This window comes from Molossus molossus, unplaced genomic scaffold, assembly GCF_014108415.1.
Source record: "Molossus molossus isolate mMolMol1 unplaced genomic scaffold, mMolMol1.p scaffold_m16_p_6, whole genome shotgun sequence".
In the NCBI taxonomy this organism is placed as follows: domain Eukaryota; kingdom Metazoa; phylum Chordata; class Mammalia; order Chiroptera; family Molossidae; genus Molossus; species Molossus molossus.
This window is the reverse complement of record NW_023425399.1, coordinates 20289513-20305209: the sequence shown is the minus strand read 5'-3', so window position 1 is coordinate 20305209 and position 15697 is coordinate 20289513. Positions and strand designations below refer to the sequence as shown.

Genomic DNA, 15697 nt, shown 5'->3' with positions numbered 1-15697 from the left:
TTCTGGAGATAAAGCTGAGGTGTCTGCAGGTGGGGGTGAAGGAGGAAGAAATCAGAGCATGAGTGCACAAGTCCCTTGGGTAAAATGATCCCTAGCTTCAAGGGCAGATCTCTGCCCAGGTAGAAGAGAGCCTTCTCCGGCATAATGCATCCTTTTCTTTCACGTGTCTTTCAGAACTGGTTAAAGTCCTATGGCTACCTGCTTCCCTATGACTCGTGGGCATCCGCGTTGCACTCAGGGAAGGCCTTACAGTCAGCAGTCTCCACTATGCAGCAGTTTTACGGGATCCCAGTCACCGGTGTGTTGGATCAGACAACAATCGAGTAAGATTTGCGTAGGACATTGTGCCTTTGAAATTTCCAGACTTACATTTGGGTTCACATTTGTCATGGCCTCATGTATATGCAATGCCCATCCTACCTTCCTAATTAAAAAAAAAAATTTTTCCATTGATTTTTTTTATTTTTTAGACAGAGTGGAAGAGAGGGAGGTAGAGGGAGGGAGGGAGGGAGGAAGGGAGGGAGGGAGGGAGGGGGAGAGAGAGAGAGAGAGAGAGAGAGAGAGAGAAACATCAATGTTGAGAGAGACACATTGATTGGTTGTTTCTCACACAACCCTGGTCAGGGCCGGGGAAACCTGCAACCCAGGCATGTGCCCTTGACTGGAATTGAACCTGTGACACTTTAATCCAAGGGTCGATGCTCTAATTGCTGAGCCAAACTGGGCAGGGCCCACCTTTTAATCTGCAATGTCATCTCAGGAGACAATACCCCATGGTGAGCTGGGGGTATGCTCTGCCACAAACTTGCTGGACCTTGGACAAGTCACTTAACCCTTTGGGGCCTCAGTTTCGTTATCAGCACAGTGAAGGGATTGGCTATAGATGATCCTCAATTTCCTCTGACTCTAAAACTGGAGGTTCTATGGGTCATCCCTCTGACATTCCCTAAGATATACACTTGATGCAGAGAATCCTTGAAAGACAAGTTGACAACTCTTGGTCCACTTTCTCCATGTGTCAAATGTTGGCTGAGTGCCTACATGGACCAGGCACTGTGCTTGAGCGTATGAGCCCTGCCCTCCAGAGGCTCACCATTTAGTGAAAAATACAGTCATCTGGCTGCATCAGTCTAGGACTCAGAAGGAAACTCTGAGTTTCAGGGAGACACTTAGGAGGCAATAGCAAACTCAGGGAGAGTCTAGAACAGTGATTCTCAACCTGTGGGTCGCGACCCCTTTAGGGGTCGAATGACCCTTTCACAGGGGTCACCTAAGACATAACAGTAGCAAAATTACAGTTATGAAGTAGCAACAAAAATAATTTTATGGTTGGGGGCACCACAACATGAGGAACTGTATTAAAGGGTCGTGGCATTAGGAAGGTTGAGAACCACTGGCCTAGAGGAAGAGAAGAGTGCTGGGGATGAACCCCTGAAAGCAAGAAGGAGCCGACGGAGGTCTGAGAGGCCTGGGCTTGTGATGTCATAGCACAAAGCTGGAAACGGCTGTGGGCTCAGCTGCGGCAGGGTGCTCAGATAGGAGACTGACAAGGGTCTGCGGAGTTTGGAAACAAAGAGGCCATTGTACGCTCCACGGAATGGTGGAGACAAAACAAGATTGCAGTCAGGAAGGACGGGAGGGGAGGAGTGAAGGTGACAAGTGTAGGAGAACTTCCAAGAAGCTTAACAGTGAAAGGGAGGAATAGAGGGTAGCTAGAGAGGAATGGATTTTGTTTGTTTTAAGTTTGGAGAGAGTTGAGCAGGCTTAAGTTTGTTTAAGAAATAGCCACGAGCCCTGGCCGGGTTGGCTCAGCGGTTAGAGCATTGGCCTGCTGTCCAGAGAGACCTGGGTTCGGTTCCTGCTAAGGGCATGTACCTCGGTTGCAGTTTGTCCCCGGCTCTGATTGGTCGTGCGGGTGGCAGCCACTCAATGTGTCCCTTTCATGTCGATGTTTCTCTCTCTCTCTCTTCCTCTCTCTCCCTCCCACTCTATCTGAACAAAAAATGAAAAAATGTCCTCGGGTGAGGATAAAAAAAAGAAATAGCCACTTAAGTTATTAAAGCTGTTAAGAAAAGCTATTAGCACTGTGAAGTCATGAGAAAGACCTGGAGTGAGTCTCCTAAGGAGGTGGTGAGGGGTGGGATCCTGAGCTCAGGTTGAGGGGAGAGCAGGGCTGGGGGAGGGTGCGGGGAAGTTGGTGGGTGAAAGAACAGGAAATCCACCCAATCCTGGAGCCAGGATCAATCCACCCCTTGGGTGAGTCACTTCGCGAGAGATTCATCTCTCTGGGCTTCAGCTTGTTCATTTACAAAGGGGAGTGTTGAATTATGGCTGTCAAATTCTAGATTCTATTATTCTGAGCATCTAAGCTTTCAAAATTTGGTGTGTGGGGGGTTTTATGATCCTAAAATTCTGCCCAGTGTTTCCTATTCCTAGGACTCTGATTGTAAGACTGAAATTCTGAGATAATACATTAGACTGCTCCTGTGATGCTGGGAGTACAGTGGACTCCTCGGGCCTGTGGCCTCGTGAGTGAGCTGGTTGGACAGGGCCTGACCGCCTTCAAAGCGGTTATTTTGAGGGCTACGTGCAGAGCTCGTGGCAGTGCGTCCTGGGGCAGAAGTGCTGGTGACTCTGCTGAGGCACCACCTGGCCTTGGGGTTTACTCTGTTCCAGAAAGCCCCAGGCCTGTTGGACAGGGTTCAGCGTGTGGCAGGTGGACACAAAGGAGGAGGCAGAGGGAAGGATCTGAGGGAGGAGGATGGCATTTCCCACTCACGGTTCTGCCCCCACCTCTTTGCAGGAAGGCTGAGAATGCTGATTTGGAGGCATGGAAAGGCAGGAGGTGGTTGCACTTAAAATGATATCTGAGGGGGGAGGAGGTTGGGGTAAAATTTAGGGAACTTAGTTTCAGGTCCAGCTTTGTGACCTTGAGCAGTCCATGGCCTTCTCTGGGCCTGTTTCCCCACTGGGGAAAGTTCCAGGCCTTGCTCAGCCTGGCAGAGATGGCTCCTGGTTTTTTCCCAGGGACTGTGAAAGGAGACTAAATTAGCAATTCAAAGTACTATTTTTGAGTGCCTACCTTGGGAAATGTCACACATTATTCATTATTTACTTTTACTCCTTCATTCGTTCGTTCGTTCATTCATTCATTCATTCAACGAACAGTTCCTCTAGCCCAACCTTGTGCTAAGCATGAAAATTAATAGTTCATTTATTCATTCAACCAAGTTCCAGCCCCCCCCTCACTGTTTGTTATATGTTGCAAGTTACTTAGTTTATGTGTCTCTTTTCCCTCAACTATACTGTAGAGAATATATCATTTCTGGTTACCTCACAAAGTTGTTTTGAGAATCAGAAAAAAAGTATCAACGCATGGTGTTGTTATTATTGTGTTTGCCGATATTGATTTCCGAGTATAGAACTGTAGGCGATGTGGAGCATACCGAGATGAGTGAGACCTAGGGAAGTCCCTCGAGGGGCTTTTAATATTTGGTTAAAATATTCTCTGTCTCTTTTCTATATTGCCAGTGGCAACTGCTTTCAACAACTGCAAATGAGGTCAGACTGTTTTCCCTTCCAGCAATCCTAGTATAGTTTAGTGAGTTAGTCATTAGGCCAGCAGGGACTTAAAATTCAAGGATGGCCTGGGCCCCAATCATCCATGAGCTTCTAAATCTCCTACCTTGGCCCCTTTTTTATATCCTCAGTGATGTCCCAGGCTTACTGTTTCCTGATATAACTTTACCTGATAACAAACAGTTATCAGGATTTACATTAGTTCCAGGCACTGGGTTAACTTCTGGGGACACAATGATGAATATGATACAATTCCTGTCCTCAAAGAATTTCCCATTTATTAGAGGCAACAGACTAGTAAATTTAAAAACACAGTACAGTGTAATAAGTTACGTTGTATATCTTATGGTTGTTTAGCCACTTTCTGTACACTTAGAGCGAAAGGGGATTTGCTGTCTTCCAAGCAATTCTACTGTGGGTAGTTCTCATTCATTCCTTCAACAAATCTCCGCTGAAAACCTCCTGTGTCAGGCACTGTGCCAGCACTGGGAATACAGGCAAGGTCCTGTCCTCATGGGGCTTAGAATCAGGTGGGAGGACAAAGAATAAACAAGAATGCAAATATATAATTTCCATGAATGACAAATGCTATGAAGAAAAGTTAAGCAGGATAAACAGAGAGTGGTGGGATGGGAGGGGGAGGCTGCGCTGGAGGGGGGGTCGGGAAGTCTTCTCTGAAGGGCAGACACCTTAATGAAGTAAGGGAACAGACCATGAGAAGAGCATTGCAAGGAGAGGGAACAGCAATTGCAAAGACCCTGCAGTGGGAATAATCTTAGCATGTTCAAGGCACAGCAAGGTCACCGTGGCTGGAGCAGAGCACATGAGAGGAAGGAGGGGAAGGTAGCCTCAGACGGGTGGGCAGGGGCTGGACCACATGGGGCCCTGTGGGCCAAGGTGAAGAGTTTCTACTTTATTTTAGGTGTTTGGGGGAATTATTGGAGGATTTTAAACCAGGAAGTGATGTGACCTAATAACTTTTACAGAGCATTTTTACATATATGCCCTCCTTTGAGGCGCACTACAACCTAGGAACAGCAAGACTGAGACTCCACTGATTCAGTCTCTTGCCTGGGCTCCTATGATCCATGGTAGAGCTGGAAATATCAAGCCCATGTCTTCTGACCTCCAGTCTCTTATGCAGCAGTGTTTCCTCATATTCAGTTGTGAGTGAGTGAATGAATGAATGAGTCAATCGTGTTCCTCTTGGGGGAACCCATCAGAGCCAGGGTTCCGACGCACACTGCCATTCAGACCAGGACCTGGAGACTGTGCAGCGTCTTCCTAGAGTGTTCAGTGACCACAGTGTATGTGTGTCCATGTCTTCTCTCTGCCCAGATGGATGAAGAAACCCCGATGTGGTGTTCCTGATCACCCCCACTTGAGCCGCAGACGGAGAAACAAGCGCTATGCTCTGACTGGTCAGAAGTGGAGGCAGAAACACATCACCTACAGGTGCTTTGACGTCCTCTCTTCCTCCCTGGTTTGGGCTCCATCCTTACTGTTTTTTCCTGGCCTGAGTTTCAGAGGCTCACACTGTAGGTGGGTCTGTGATCAGGGTGCAGGCCAGGCACTGAGAGCCTATCACTTTGTCCTCCTTGTGGTTTCCAGAGGATGCTGTCCCCAACCTCAGGTTTATTTGGTCCTTTAGGGGCTTCTGAGTTGTGCTCTGTTTAGAATCTGGTCATTTTTAGTTATAGAAAGTGGGGTATGGATTGTGCAGTCACTTTTGGCTGTGATAAAGAACCATAGCTGCCCTGGCCGGTTTGGCTCAGCGGTTGGAGCGTCGGCCTGCGGTACAGAAAGAGCCATAGCTAAACTCGTTCTCCTATCACCGCTTGACAAACCCCCCTCTCTCTGATCTGTATCCTTTTCCCACTTAGCCTGGTAAGACTTCGTGGGAGGTTTCCAGCACAGATTTCAGTTGTTTCTGAAGGAGTACAGAGACCTGAGAGCTGAATCACAACAATGTCATTCATTGGCTGTCCAGGGAAACCAAAGGCAGAGCAGCATCAGTTTCCGAGCCAGCCCGGCGGCCAAGGGCAGGGATGCCGGGGCCCATCACAGCACACTCAGACAGCAGAATTCGGAGTGGGGCTGGGGCACGAGCCAGGCATAGGGCAGGCTCAGGTGGGCTTTGGCTGGCACCTCTCAAGACTCTGATTCCATCTCAGGTAGATCTCCTGGTTTCTGAGGTAGGATCTAAGAGAGGAACTAAGGACTCTCCTGCTGACAAGTTGTAGAGATCAGAACAGGATTTTTTTCAGAAATCTGACAAGAGAAGGAAACTAAAGAAGAATCTGGGTTAGAAACTGGATAGATTCTTAAGGTCTCCTGAAGAAGTAGAGTGGATCAAGAAAAAGAACCAGATTCTAATCTAACTCTGCCCTTAACTTCTATCACCCAACCTCTCTGGGCCTCAGTTTTCTAGCCTATAGATGGGTGAATAATCCTCTTGGCAGGTGTTCCTGGGGCAGAGCATCCAGAAGTAGGGATGCTCCATGGTGGAGAACCGTGCAATATGGATACAGTGACCTCAAATAGCTACATCTATAACTGATTAAATCGGATGCTGCTCTATACCAGCTTTTATGTAGACAAGCAGTAGTTGATGTCAAATGTTTTTTTTTTCAAGAGACATTTCACTTTACTCTTCATTGTTTAAATGTTTTTATAACTTTTACAAATGTACATATAGTATGTATTGAAAGAAGAACGTACATTTTAGAAAATGCTATCCACCAACTTATTTTTTTCCTACAAATTGGAGTGAAATCCTATATTCAACACAAACTTTGTCAGAGACTAAATACAAAACACTGATTAAAGCAAAGACACTTTATGCCCTGGCTGGTTTGGCTCAGCAGTTGGAGCTTCGGCCTGCGGACCAGAGAGTCCTGGGTTTGGTTCCTGCTGGGGGCATGTACCAAAAAAAAAAAAAAAAAAAAAAAAGCAAAGATGCTTTGATTGAGAGCCTTGCCTGCTCATCTCCTCCAACCCCTAGGGCACCACAGCAGAAGTCGGGACGTCAAAATCTGAAGAGTATTGGTCCATATAGTCTCTGATGTTTCTTTTAGCTCTGCTGGTCTCTGACTCTCTGTCTATTCTTCCCTAATCAAATTCCTTTCCTTCTCTCACCAGCATTCACAACTACACCCCAAAGGTGGGTGAGCTAGACACACGGAAAGCTATTCGCCAGGCTTTTGATGTGTGGCAGAAGGTGACCCCACTGACTTTTGAAGAGGTGCCATACCATGAGATCAAAAGTGACCGGAAGGAGGCAGACATCATGATCTTCTTTGCCTCTGGCTTCCATGGTGACAGTTCCCCATTTGATGGGGAAGGAGGATTCCTGGCCCATGCCTACTTCCCTGGCCCTGGAATTGGAGGAGACACTCACTTTGACTCAGATGAGCCATGGACGCTAGGAAATGCCAACCATGATGGTAAGGCAATGAGGGGACAAGGGGTCAGTCCTGGGTTTTCAGAAGCCCTAAGGAAGAACCTGGAGGATACCATTGAGGAGTTCCTGGTTTCTAGAGCTTCTTGTCCAAGAACTAAGAACCTAAGAAGGTGGAAACTGTGGTCCCTGAGGATATTCAACATGTGATCCACCAGGGCCAAGACCATGGAGATGGGTCAGATCCCTTAGTAAATGGTCTCACCCTGAGTCAGGAGGGAGAAGTTAGGTCATGAATAAGAAGATAAAGTAATGAATCAGAGGCTGGGGAAAAGGTTAAAAAAACATTAAAGCTGAAAGTGGGGTTTGAAAGTGATCTAGCCTGACTGATGACGGCTTCCAGGACCATCTTATGGGATGATGTGACTGACTCTCTCCCGTATGTCAGCCTCACAGGCACATGACCCTCGCTCCTTGCGTAACTTGCTCTTCACCACTATGATTTAATGAATATATGGATCCAGAATCAATACTGTGCAGAAACAGTAACAATATTCTTCAGGTTGCAAAAGAGTTCCTCATCCATATTTACTTATAAGGCACATGTTTAGTGAGTAGGCAAGTGTATATCATTTTTCAGATGAAGGGTTTGTGGTTCAAGTGGCATAGCTGGTAGGTAGCTGGCAGTGCCAGAGCTCACACCATAGCTCAAGCACCTGCCTGTGTCATGAGAGGCAAATAATCCACCCCCGTCTCCTCATCTATAAAATGAGGGACTGGATTAGGTGATCTCTGAGGTCCCTTCCAACTTCAATGAAACATGCACAACCCAGGGGACCCGAACCTTAAAAAAATAAAATAAAAAGACATGGTCTCTGCCCTCTGGAAGTCCAGGGTCAAGTCGGGGAGACAGATGTGTACATAGTCACCCTGTCACATGTAGACCGGACTGGTGGATATAGCAGAAATACCAAGAAAATGCAGTGTAAGTCTAGAGGAGAAAGGAACAGAGAATCCTGTTCTAGTCTGTTTTAGATTATAATAGACAACTAGTATGTTAACATTCTAAGGCCCATGCCAAGTACCTTCCACATAGTCTGTATATATTATTGTCCCCATTTTACAGATAGATAAACTATATAGAGAGGTCCCGTAGTTGTTGAATGATGAAATAAGGCTTTGAACCTGAGCATTATGACTGCACAGCCATCATGCTAAGCTTCTGCGGCTCTCAGACTACAGGGCATACCAGAATCACCTAAAAACCTTTTCAAAGAACACAGATTCCAGACTCCAGGACCCTAACCTTTTGCTATTCTGAGTCTCTGATTCCGGGGCATCTGCACTTAGTCTACTAAAATCCCCAGGTGCTTCTGATGCAGGGGTCCCAGCACCTCAAGAAACACTGTCTCCATCCCCACAATTTCCCTAACTTATCTGATCATAAGACCCAACCAGCGTTCTTGTTATAAACATGGCTCCCCAGGCCCTTACCCTGGAGATTCTCATTCTGAATAACCCTAGTTTGGGAAGCACTGGGCATTCTTTTTCCTAGGCGAAGCTCAGGCTGAGAGCGAGCAGACTTTAGAGCTATTTCCGCAGAGGCTGTGCCTAGTGTCTGTGGATGGGGACGGCCTCCTTGAGAAAGCTCCGTATCTGCATGGATCAGGGATCCTCAGCTCTTGGCCTGTCCCTCAAAGGGAGGTCCAGGAAGTGGTTTGGTCAAAGCTCAGCCCAGGCAAAGTTATAAAACTGTTCAGTTTTTCTTTGTCCCCTGCCCTCTTCGAATCTGTGTCCTCTTTCCTGCCTAATTCCACTTCCTCTGTCCCACTGTCCCTTCCCTTTGTCCCGGATGTGTTTCCTGGCTTTCAAACTCCTGTTCTTTATCTCATTCTTATTCTTGGACCAGTGTCAAGGAATGGCAGTCTGTGCTAACTGATAAGGTGTGAGGAGAAGAGAACTAACATTTTTTAGCCCCAGTTATATGCCAGGCACTGTCAGCTGATGGGATTTTAAGTTATAGCCCTGACAGAGAGACATGAAATGCTAGAAGGTTGTTGTCCAGGGAAGCAGTGGGAAGATCCTCCTCCTCCGCCCTCCCCTTCCCAGCTCTGGGGTTTGCATTTCCAACATGCCCTCCTTGCCGTTGGAGACCTTGGACCCAGTCTCAAAAGCCTAAGCGCTGCTGGTGGTGAGGGTGGAAAGGGGTCGGAACAATCCTAGCACCCTCCTGTCTGTCCCACCCCATCCTGATGAATGACTGCCAGTTCCGATAGAAATTCCAAGATGGCCCTGGCCAGTTTGGCTCAGCGGTTAGAGCGTTGGCCTGCAGTCCACAGAGACCCGGGTTCGGTTCCCGCTAAGGGCATGTGCCTTGGCTGCAGTTTGTCCCCGGCCCTAGTTGGGTCACGTGGGAGGTGGCCACTCGATGTGTCTCTTTCACATCGATGTTTCTCTCTCTTCCTCTCTCTCCTTCCCGCTCTATCTGAATAAAAATAATGGAAGGATGTCCTCGGGTGAGGATAAAAAAAAAAAAAAAAAGAAATTCCAAGATGGCCAATGTCTTCTGTGGACAGTCGGGACTTCTCTGTGCGCTGGCAAAGCAAGCATGAGCTACCCAGCAGTAGAGCCCTGGCTGGCAAGCTGGAGTGCGCCAGTCGCCCTAGGACGGCTTTGGAAGGAAAGGAAAGGAACAAGATTTATTGAGCACCTGTATATTATCTTGTTTAATTTCCACATAAACTCAGCGAGGGCGGGAGTGGAGCCTCCTGGGAACTTTTGTTTATTGGCTTTCTTCTCTATTCTAAATTTCCATTATGGAAAATTTCAAACCCACAAAAGTAGAGAGAATGACAATATGAACCCCCCAGGCACCCATTATCCTGCAACAATTATCAACATTATGTCAGTCCTAGTTCATCTACCCTCCCCCCTCACACACTTTTATTTTTTGGCTTAGGTATTTTAAAGAAAATCCCAGGCATAATCATTTCACCTGTAAATACTGTGGTATATATCTCTGTTAAAGTTGAACAGATTATTTTTTACATAACCACAAAACTAATATCAAACCCAACAAAATTAACAATAATTTCTTAAATTCAAATACCCACCCTGACCGGTTTGGCTTAGCGGTTAGAGGGCAGCCCGTGGACCAATGAGTCGCGGGTTCGATTCTGGTCAAGGGTATGTACCTCGGTTGCAATTTGTCCCCGGCCCTGGTTGGGGTCGTACCGGTAGCAGCCACTCGATGTGTCCCTTTCACGTCGATGTTTCTCTCTCTTTCTCTCCCTCCCTCTCTATATGAACAAAAATGGGAAAATGTCCTCAGGTAAGGATTTAAAAACAAATCAAATACCCAGTTTGTGTTCATTTTCTCAGATGATCTCAAAAATGTCTTTCTAGTTGTTCACTTGCACCAGGATCCAAACGACATCCACACATCATACATGGCTGACATGTCTCTTAAAGCCCTTTTGATTTAAAGGGTCACCTTGCTTCCTTTTTCCGTGCCCTCCCCCCACCATGTTTATTGAAGAAACTGGGTCACTTGTCCTGAGTGTAGTCATTTGGCTTGACGAGGTTCAGGTTCACTTCTAACATGCCTCTCTTCCCCATACTTCCTGAACACTGGGAATTAGATCAACAGGCCTGCCCAGATTCAGGTGCACCTTTTTGGCAAGAATGCTTCCTAGGTGGTGCTGGTCCTCCCTAATCCATCACATCAGGAAGCACTGTGATGCAGGTTGTCCCACTTTTAATGATGTTAAGGTTGACCAGTTAGCTCAGGTGTGTCAGCCTGACCCAACTTTTATAAAATTTGCCTGGGGAACTTTAAAAAGAAAAAAAAAAGAAAAAGAGTGCCTAAACCCTAACCCAAAACTGAAGCAGAATCAGAATCAGAATCTCCTCCACCTGTGCATTTAAAAGCTCATGGGGAACCACTGGACGGTAAGGGTGTTCTGGGTCTCCAGCCCCTTGGAGTCCAGGTGACCGGCAGTCTGCCCCACCACACCTTTAATCTGGTCTTGGGGACTGCTTCCAGGTACTTTCTGTCCTCGACTCTTTCCAATGAGTCAAGCAGTGAAGTCAGCAGAATTCACTAAGCTCTGCTGGGGAGGGAGCCCAGCCCCAGGGAAGGTGACAGGACAGGAAGAGTCACCCAGACCAGCAAGTCACAGGATAGAGCTCTTCTGCAATTACTTCAGTGACTCTTCCCACCTTGGGGGATAGACTCAGCAGGGATCATAGTCTCCATTTTGCAGATGAGGAGTGTCAAGTTCCAAGTGGTTAAGAAATTCACACAGTTGGTAAGTGGCAGGTGTAAACCCAGGACTGTAAATTTTTTTTTAATCCTCACCCGAGGACTTTTTCCCATCCATTTTCAGACAGAGAGGGCGGGGGAGAGAGAGAGACACATCGATGTGAGAGAGACACGTCGACTGGTTGCCCCTTCCCCCACAACCCTGACCAGGGCCAGGAACTGAACCACAACCGAGGAACGTGCCCTTGACTGGAATCAAACCCTCAACCCTTTGTTCCACGGGCCAGTGCTCTAACCGCTGAGCCGAACCGGCCAGGGCAAGACTCTGAATTTTTAACAATGGCCCTAGGTGGTTCTGCTGCAGGTGGTCCAAGGACCACACCAGGAGAAATACTGAACTTTTGCCTTCGTCCTGTCCTGGCTGCTGTCATCTAGCCCTCCAAAACCAAAGCTTGCCCTCAAGGAAGAATGAGAGTGTGTGCTGGACACTATAATATAGGGTGGGAAGTGGTCAGTGCCATAGAGACAGTTCAGGTAAACAGCTGGGAGAGTGCAGAGGAGGACGCACTCACTGACAGCGGGACAAATCAAGGAGGGCTTCCTGGAAGGTAGGGCATTGAGCTGGACTTTGAAGGACTAAGGCTATTCCACGCAGACGGGATAGCACTGGCAAAAGAACAGAAGCAAAGGGAAATGTTATAAACTTTTGAGGGGGTTGAGGAGTCAATCAGATGGGACGCGCCAAATATAGAGGTCCTAAGAGAAGGAAATGAGGCAGAGACAAGGTATGTACTTGCTAAGAGACCCAAGGCTTTGAGCCCCCAGCCCACACGAACACTCCCTATCGGGGATGCTGGTCCTCACACACAGCTCAAGGTGACCTGGCTAATTAATAGTGACAGTTATGTGCCAGGAGCCTGTATGAGTGCTTAACACACCTTGCCTCATTCATCTTCACCTCAGTTCGTACGAAGGTAACATTATTCCCTTCACTTTACAGAGGAAGAGATTTAAACTGTCACCCTGCTAGGACAGCCGCGCTGGGGTTCCTGGCAGTCTGGCTCCCAGGGACTGTAATTCTGACCGGGGTCTTCTCTAGCCCTCTGCTTGTCCACTCACAAGCTCCAGGGAGCTCTCGGGCCCGTCCCTTCTCCTTCCACCTCCTCAGAGCAGCCCGCACTTCACAGGTCTCGGGTTTCTGTGCAGTGAGATGCCAGCTCCCCAGTTCTTCTCTGCCTTTTGGCCCCTGGAACAAACCCGCAGACCCTTTCTTTCAGGGACGTGCTCCTGTTCTCTACAGAAACCAGGGGACGGAGGCTCACAGAGTAACAGACAGGCTGCGGACAAAGGTTTAGTCTGGCCAGGTGCTTGGAGCCCTGCTCCCTGGTTTCCAGCTGAAATCCTTGTGGATGCCCCCGAGGAAGAGCCTGGTCAGGAGACAGTGGCCCCAACAGCACCGCAGGTGGAAGAACAGGCAGGAGCAGAGCCAAGACTGGACCCCAGGAAGCAGAGCTGCCTTCTGCTGGCTCCAGCAGCCGCCCTTGTTTGGGATGGAGCTCAGAGATGAGCTCACCCTTCCCTGCTGCCAGAGGGACCAGGACCTGAGGAAGGAACCGGGGGCGGCCAGCCCTCCTCGTGCCAGCTTGCCCTTCCCCAGCAGAAGGCAGCCCCAGGCTCTTGGCCAACCTTGCGCTGATCTCGCCCGTGCCCCCTTCCCTGAAAACACTGGTGGTGTCCAGCATGGCAGGCATGCACGTGTCTGGGTCCCCCCCGTGGGGCTCTTCCCTTCCTCAGACTTTAGCCAGAAAGGCCAAAGACAACCCTCAGCCCCATCTGACCCTCACAGGGCCCTTGACTGGGTTGGGGTAGGTTAACTTTGCCAGTGACACTGGGGCCAGAGTGGACACTATGACTCCTGACAACCTCCTGGGCTCCTGGCAGCCTCCCCTGTACTTCAGGGTGGCAAGAATGAGCTGCGACAATGAGCTTTTCAGATGTCTTAAAGCTGGGCAGTAAGAGGCAGGGCTCAAGGGCATTCAGGTGCCAGAGGTCAAGGCAAGCAGGATCTGTAACTGGACAGACAGCAGTCAGGACTGCTGATAACAGCCTGCTCAACTCCTAGCCCCTTGCGTTTCTTTCACAAAGCTGGGGTTATTTAACCCCCCCCCAAAAAAAAAAAAAAATCAGGCCTTGCTCTGTCCCAAGCCTCATCCAGAGTTCAGGGGAATTGGCTTTAAGAGGATCCGGTTGCTGGAACCCCACTGGCCTCGTGCTTCCCTTCTGATCAGTGGGCTTATTCCAGACACCTACCTTCCCTGGCTTACGTGTGGTAACAAGAGCTACCCGCAGAGCCATGCCCTCCACGTGTTACCTTATCCAGGCCCACACAGCCCTACAGGTGGGATGATTTCCTATTTACAAATGAGGAATGAGGATCGGGGAGACCCTTCTGGCCAAGTTCCTAAAGCCGGTGGGGGTAGAGCTGGAAATGAGCGAGACTGTTCCACTCAGAGGCACATGCTCAAGACCACTAGGCCATGTTGCCGCCTCAGCGTCACACCTGGGATCCCCTGCCCCGCTTCAGCACCCGGACTTGTTTTTCACAGTTGAATCCCTGCCTTGGTCCTGACAGTAGCTCAGTTCTTTTAGAACTGAGATCTTGCTGGACTGAGAGCTGCCATGTGACCAGAGCCCTGCCGGCCCCTGGGTCTCCTGAAGCTGACCTCCATCCTGTCCCCCAGGACTCCCCCCTGCTTGTCCCACGACCTCCGACCTCCGACCTCCGCCCTGGCTCAGGCCCTTTTCTTCTCTCACCTGAACCCTTGTACGGCTTCCGAACTGCCCCCTCTGACACCCGGCCTCTGGTCTCACTGCCTCTAAGTCTCCCTCCAGCCACAGCCGGGTGATGTCATCCTGCCACCACCCCCACTCCTGCTTAAACCCCCCACTGGCCAAGAAGCTCATCCAAATTCCTGTGCATGGCATCAGAGCCCTGCCTGCCGGCCTGGCTGACCTCATCGCGCTCTGCGCCCTCGTGCTTTGTTCCAAGGCCAAGTGGATGAAACTGCGTGTCCCTGGATCTTGCTCATAGCTTTCCCTCTGCCAGGAATGCCATCCCCACCCCTCTTCCCCTGCCCCCTGAATCCATTCTCCTGACTAACTCCTCGTCTTTCAAGACTCAACTGAAGCTCACCTTATGAAGCTTTCACAGAACTTCTTCCTCCAAGTTGAAATGACTCCTCCCGTCTCCGTATCTTCACTCGACCCTACAGATATCTTTTCAAGTACCTGGAACACTAGTTTCACTTATTTTGCTTCTCTCTCCCTATCCCCCACTACATCAAGGATTCTGGAAGGCAGGGATGTGCCTGATTTCTCTGTGTGTCCCAGTGTCCAGCACAGGGCCTAGCACAAAGTCTATGGGTATTTACTGATGTAATGGATTGACTGACTGACTGATACCTAAGTGGGTGCCCTGGGCACCCCCTGTCCCCCTCTCCACAGGGAATGACCTCTTCCTGGTGGCTGTGCACGAGCTGGGCCATGCGCTGGGACTGGAGCACTCCAATGACCCCAGCGCCATCATGGCACCCTTCTACCAGTACATGGAGACGCACAACTTCAAGCTGCCTCAGGATGATCTCCAAGGCATCCAGAAGATCTACGGTGTGTGGCAGGGGAGGGGCCACCACTTCCACTGCGGGGCTGGGCTGTGGCTGCCTGCCTGTCAGGGGGGCAGGGGCGGGGAAGGGGGAGCATTGCCATCCATCCGCATAGCTGCTGTGTCTCTGACAGCTGCTAACCTTTAGAGACTTGGGGTGTCATTGCCTAACCAGAGTGAGCAAGGCTACCTCCCCACCCCCCACCATTCCCCCTCGCCCTCACCCTGGGAAACCTAGGGGAGGGTCTGAGCTGCCACTGGGAGGGACGCTCCCTCTTCTCTCCCCCGTTACCCCTCCACACACCTCCTTCTAGCCTCCAGTGGTTCACTCTCAAGGGGTCCCACCTCTAGCCAGGAGACACGCACATCTGCCCAAGTAACAGTGACACAATGTGATGAATATTATAACCAGAGCTTTTTTCTTAAACAAGAAAAAATAAGAAGCTAGGCTGATATCTTGATAAGATGAGAAGCCGGCTACCATGCCTCCCTCCCCATTCTCTGGGCATGCTGGTATGTGAAGTTCTTGTTCTTATCAAGTAGGTGGAGGTGGGAAGACCAGTTTACTGAACAAATGCAAGTCCACACAGCACAGCCCCTCTCCCCACACACACTGCCCAGGCTATGGAGCATGGAGGGGCGCCCTCTGGAGGTCCTGAGGACCTCACAGAGAAGCATGCCCCTCCTGGAGCCCTGGAGGTTAGGCAGGATCTCGGTAAATTAAGCTGTAGAGGACTGGACGGGGTGGAAGTAACTGGGAAGTACTTTGAAAATAGAATGGACAGGCCCAGCC

At 49.4% G+C, this 15697-nt stretch overlaps 1 protein-coding gene across 1 annotated transcript in view; it reads left to right on the top strand.

Annotated features, from left to right (window-relative positions):
- The window catches only part of MMP24 (matrix metallopeptidase 24), a 44973-nt gene that overhangs the window by 20796 nt on the left and 8480 nt on the right, over window positions 1–15697 (top strand). Inside the window, exons 2-5 of the mRNA XM_036245050.1 lie at window positions 175–323; window positions 4918–5034; window positions 6721–7025; window positions 14748–14909. Coding sequence (XP_036100943.1) covers window positions 175–323; window positions 4918–5034; window positions 6721–7025; window positions 14748–14909 — 733 coding nt within the window. The remainder of the gene's footprint in view (window positions 1–174; window positions 324–4917; window positions 5035–6720; window positions 7026–14747; window positions 14910–15697) is intronic.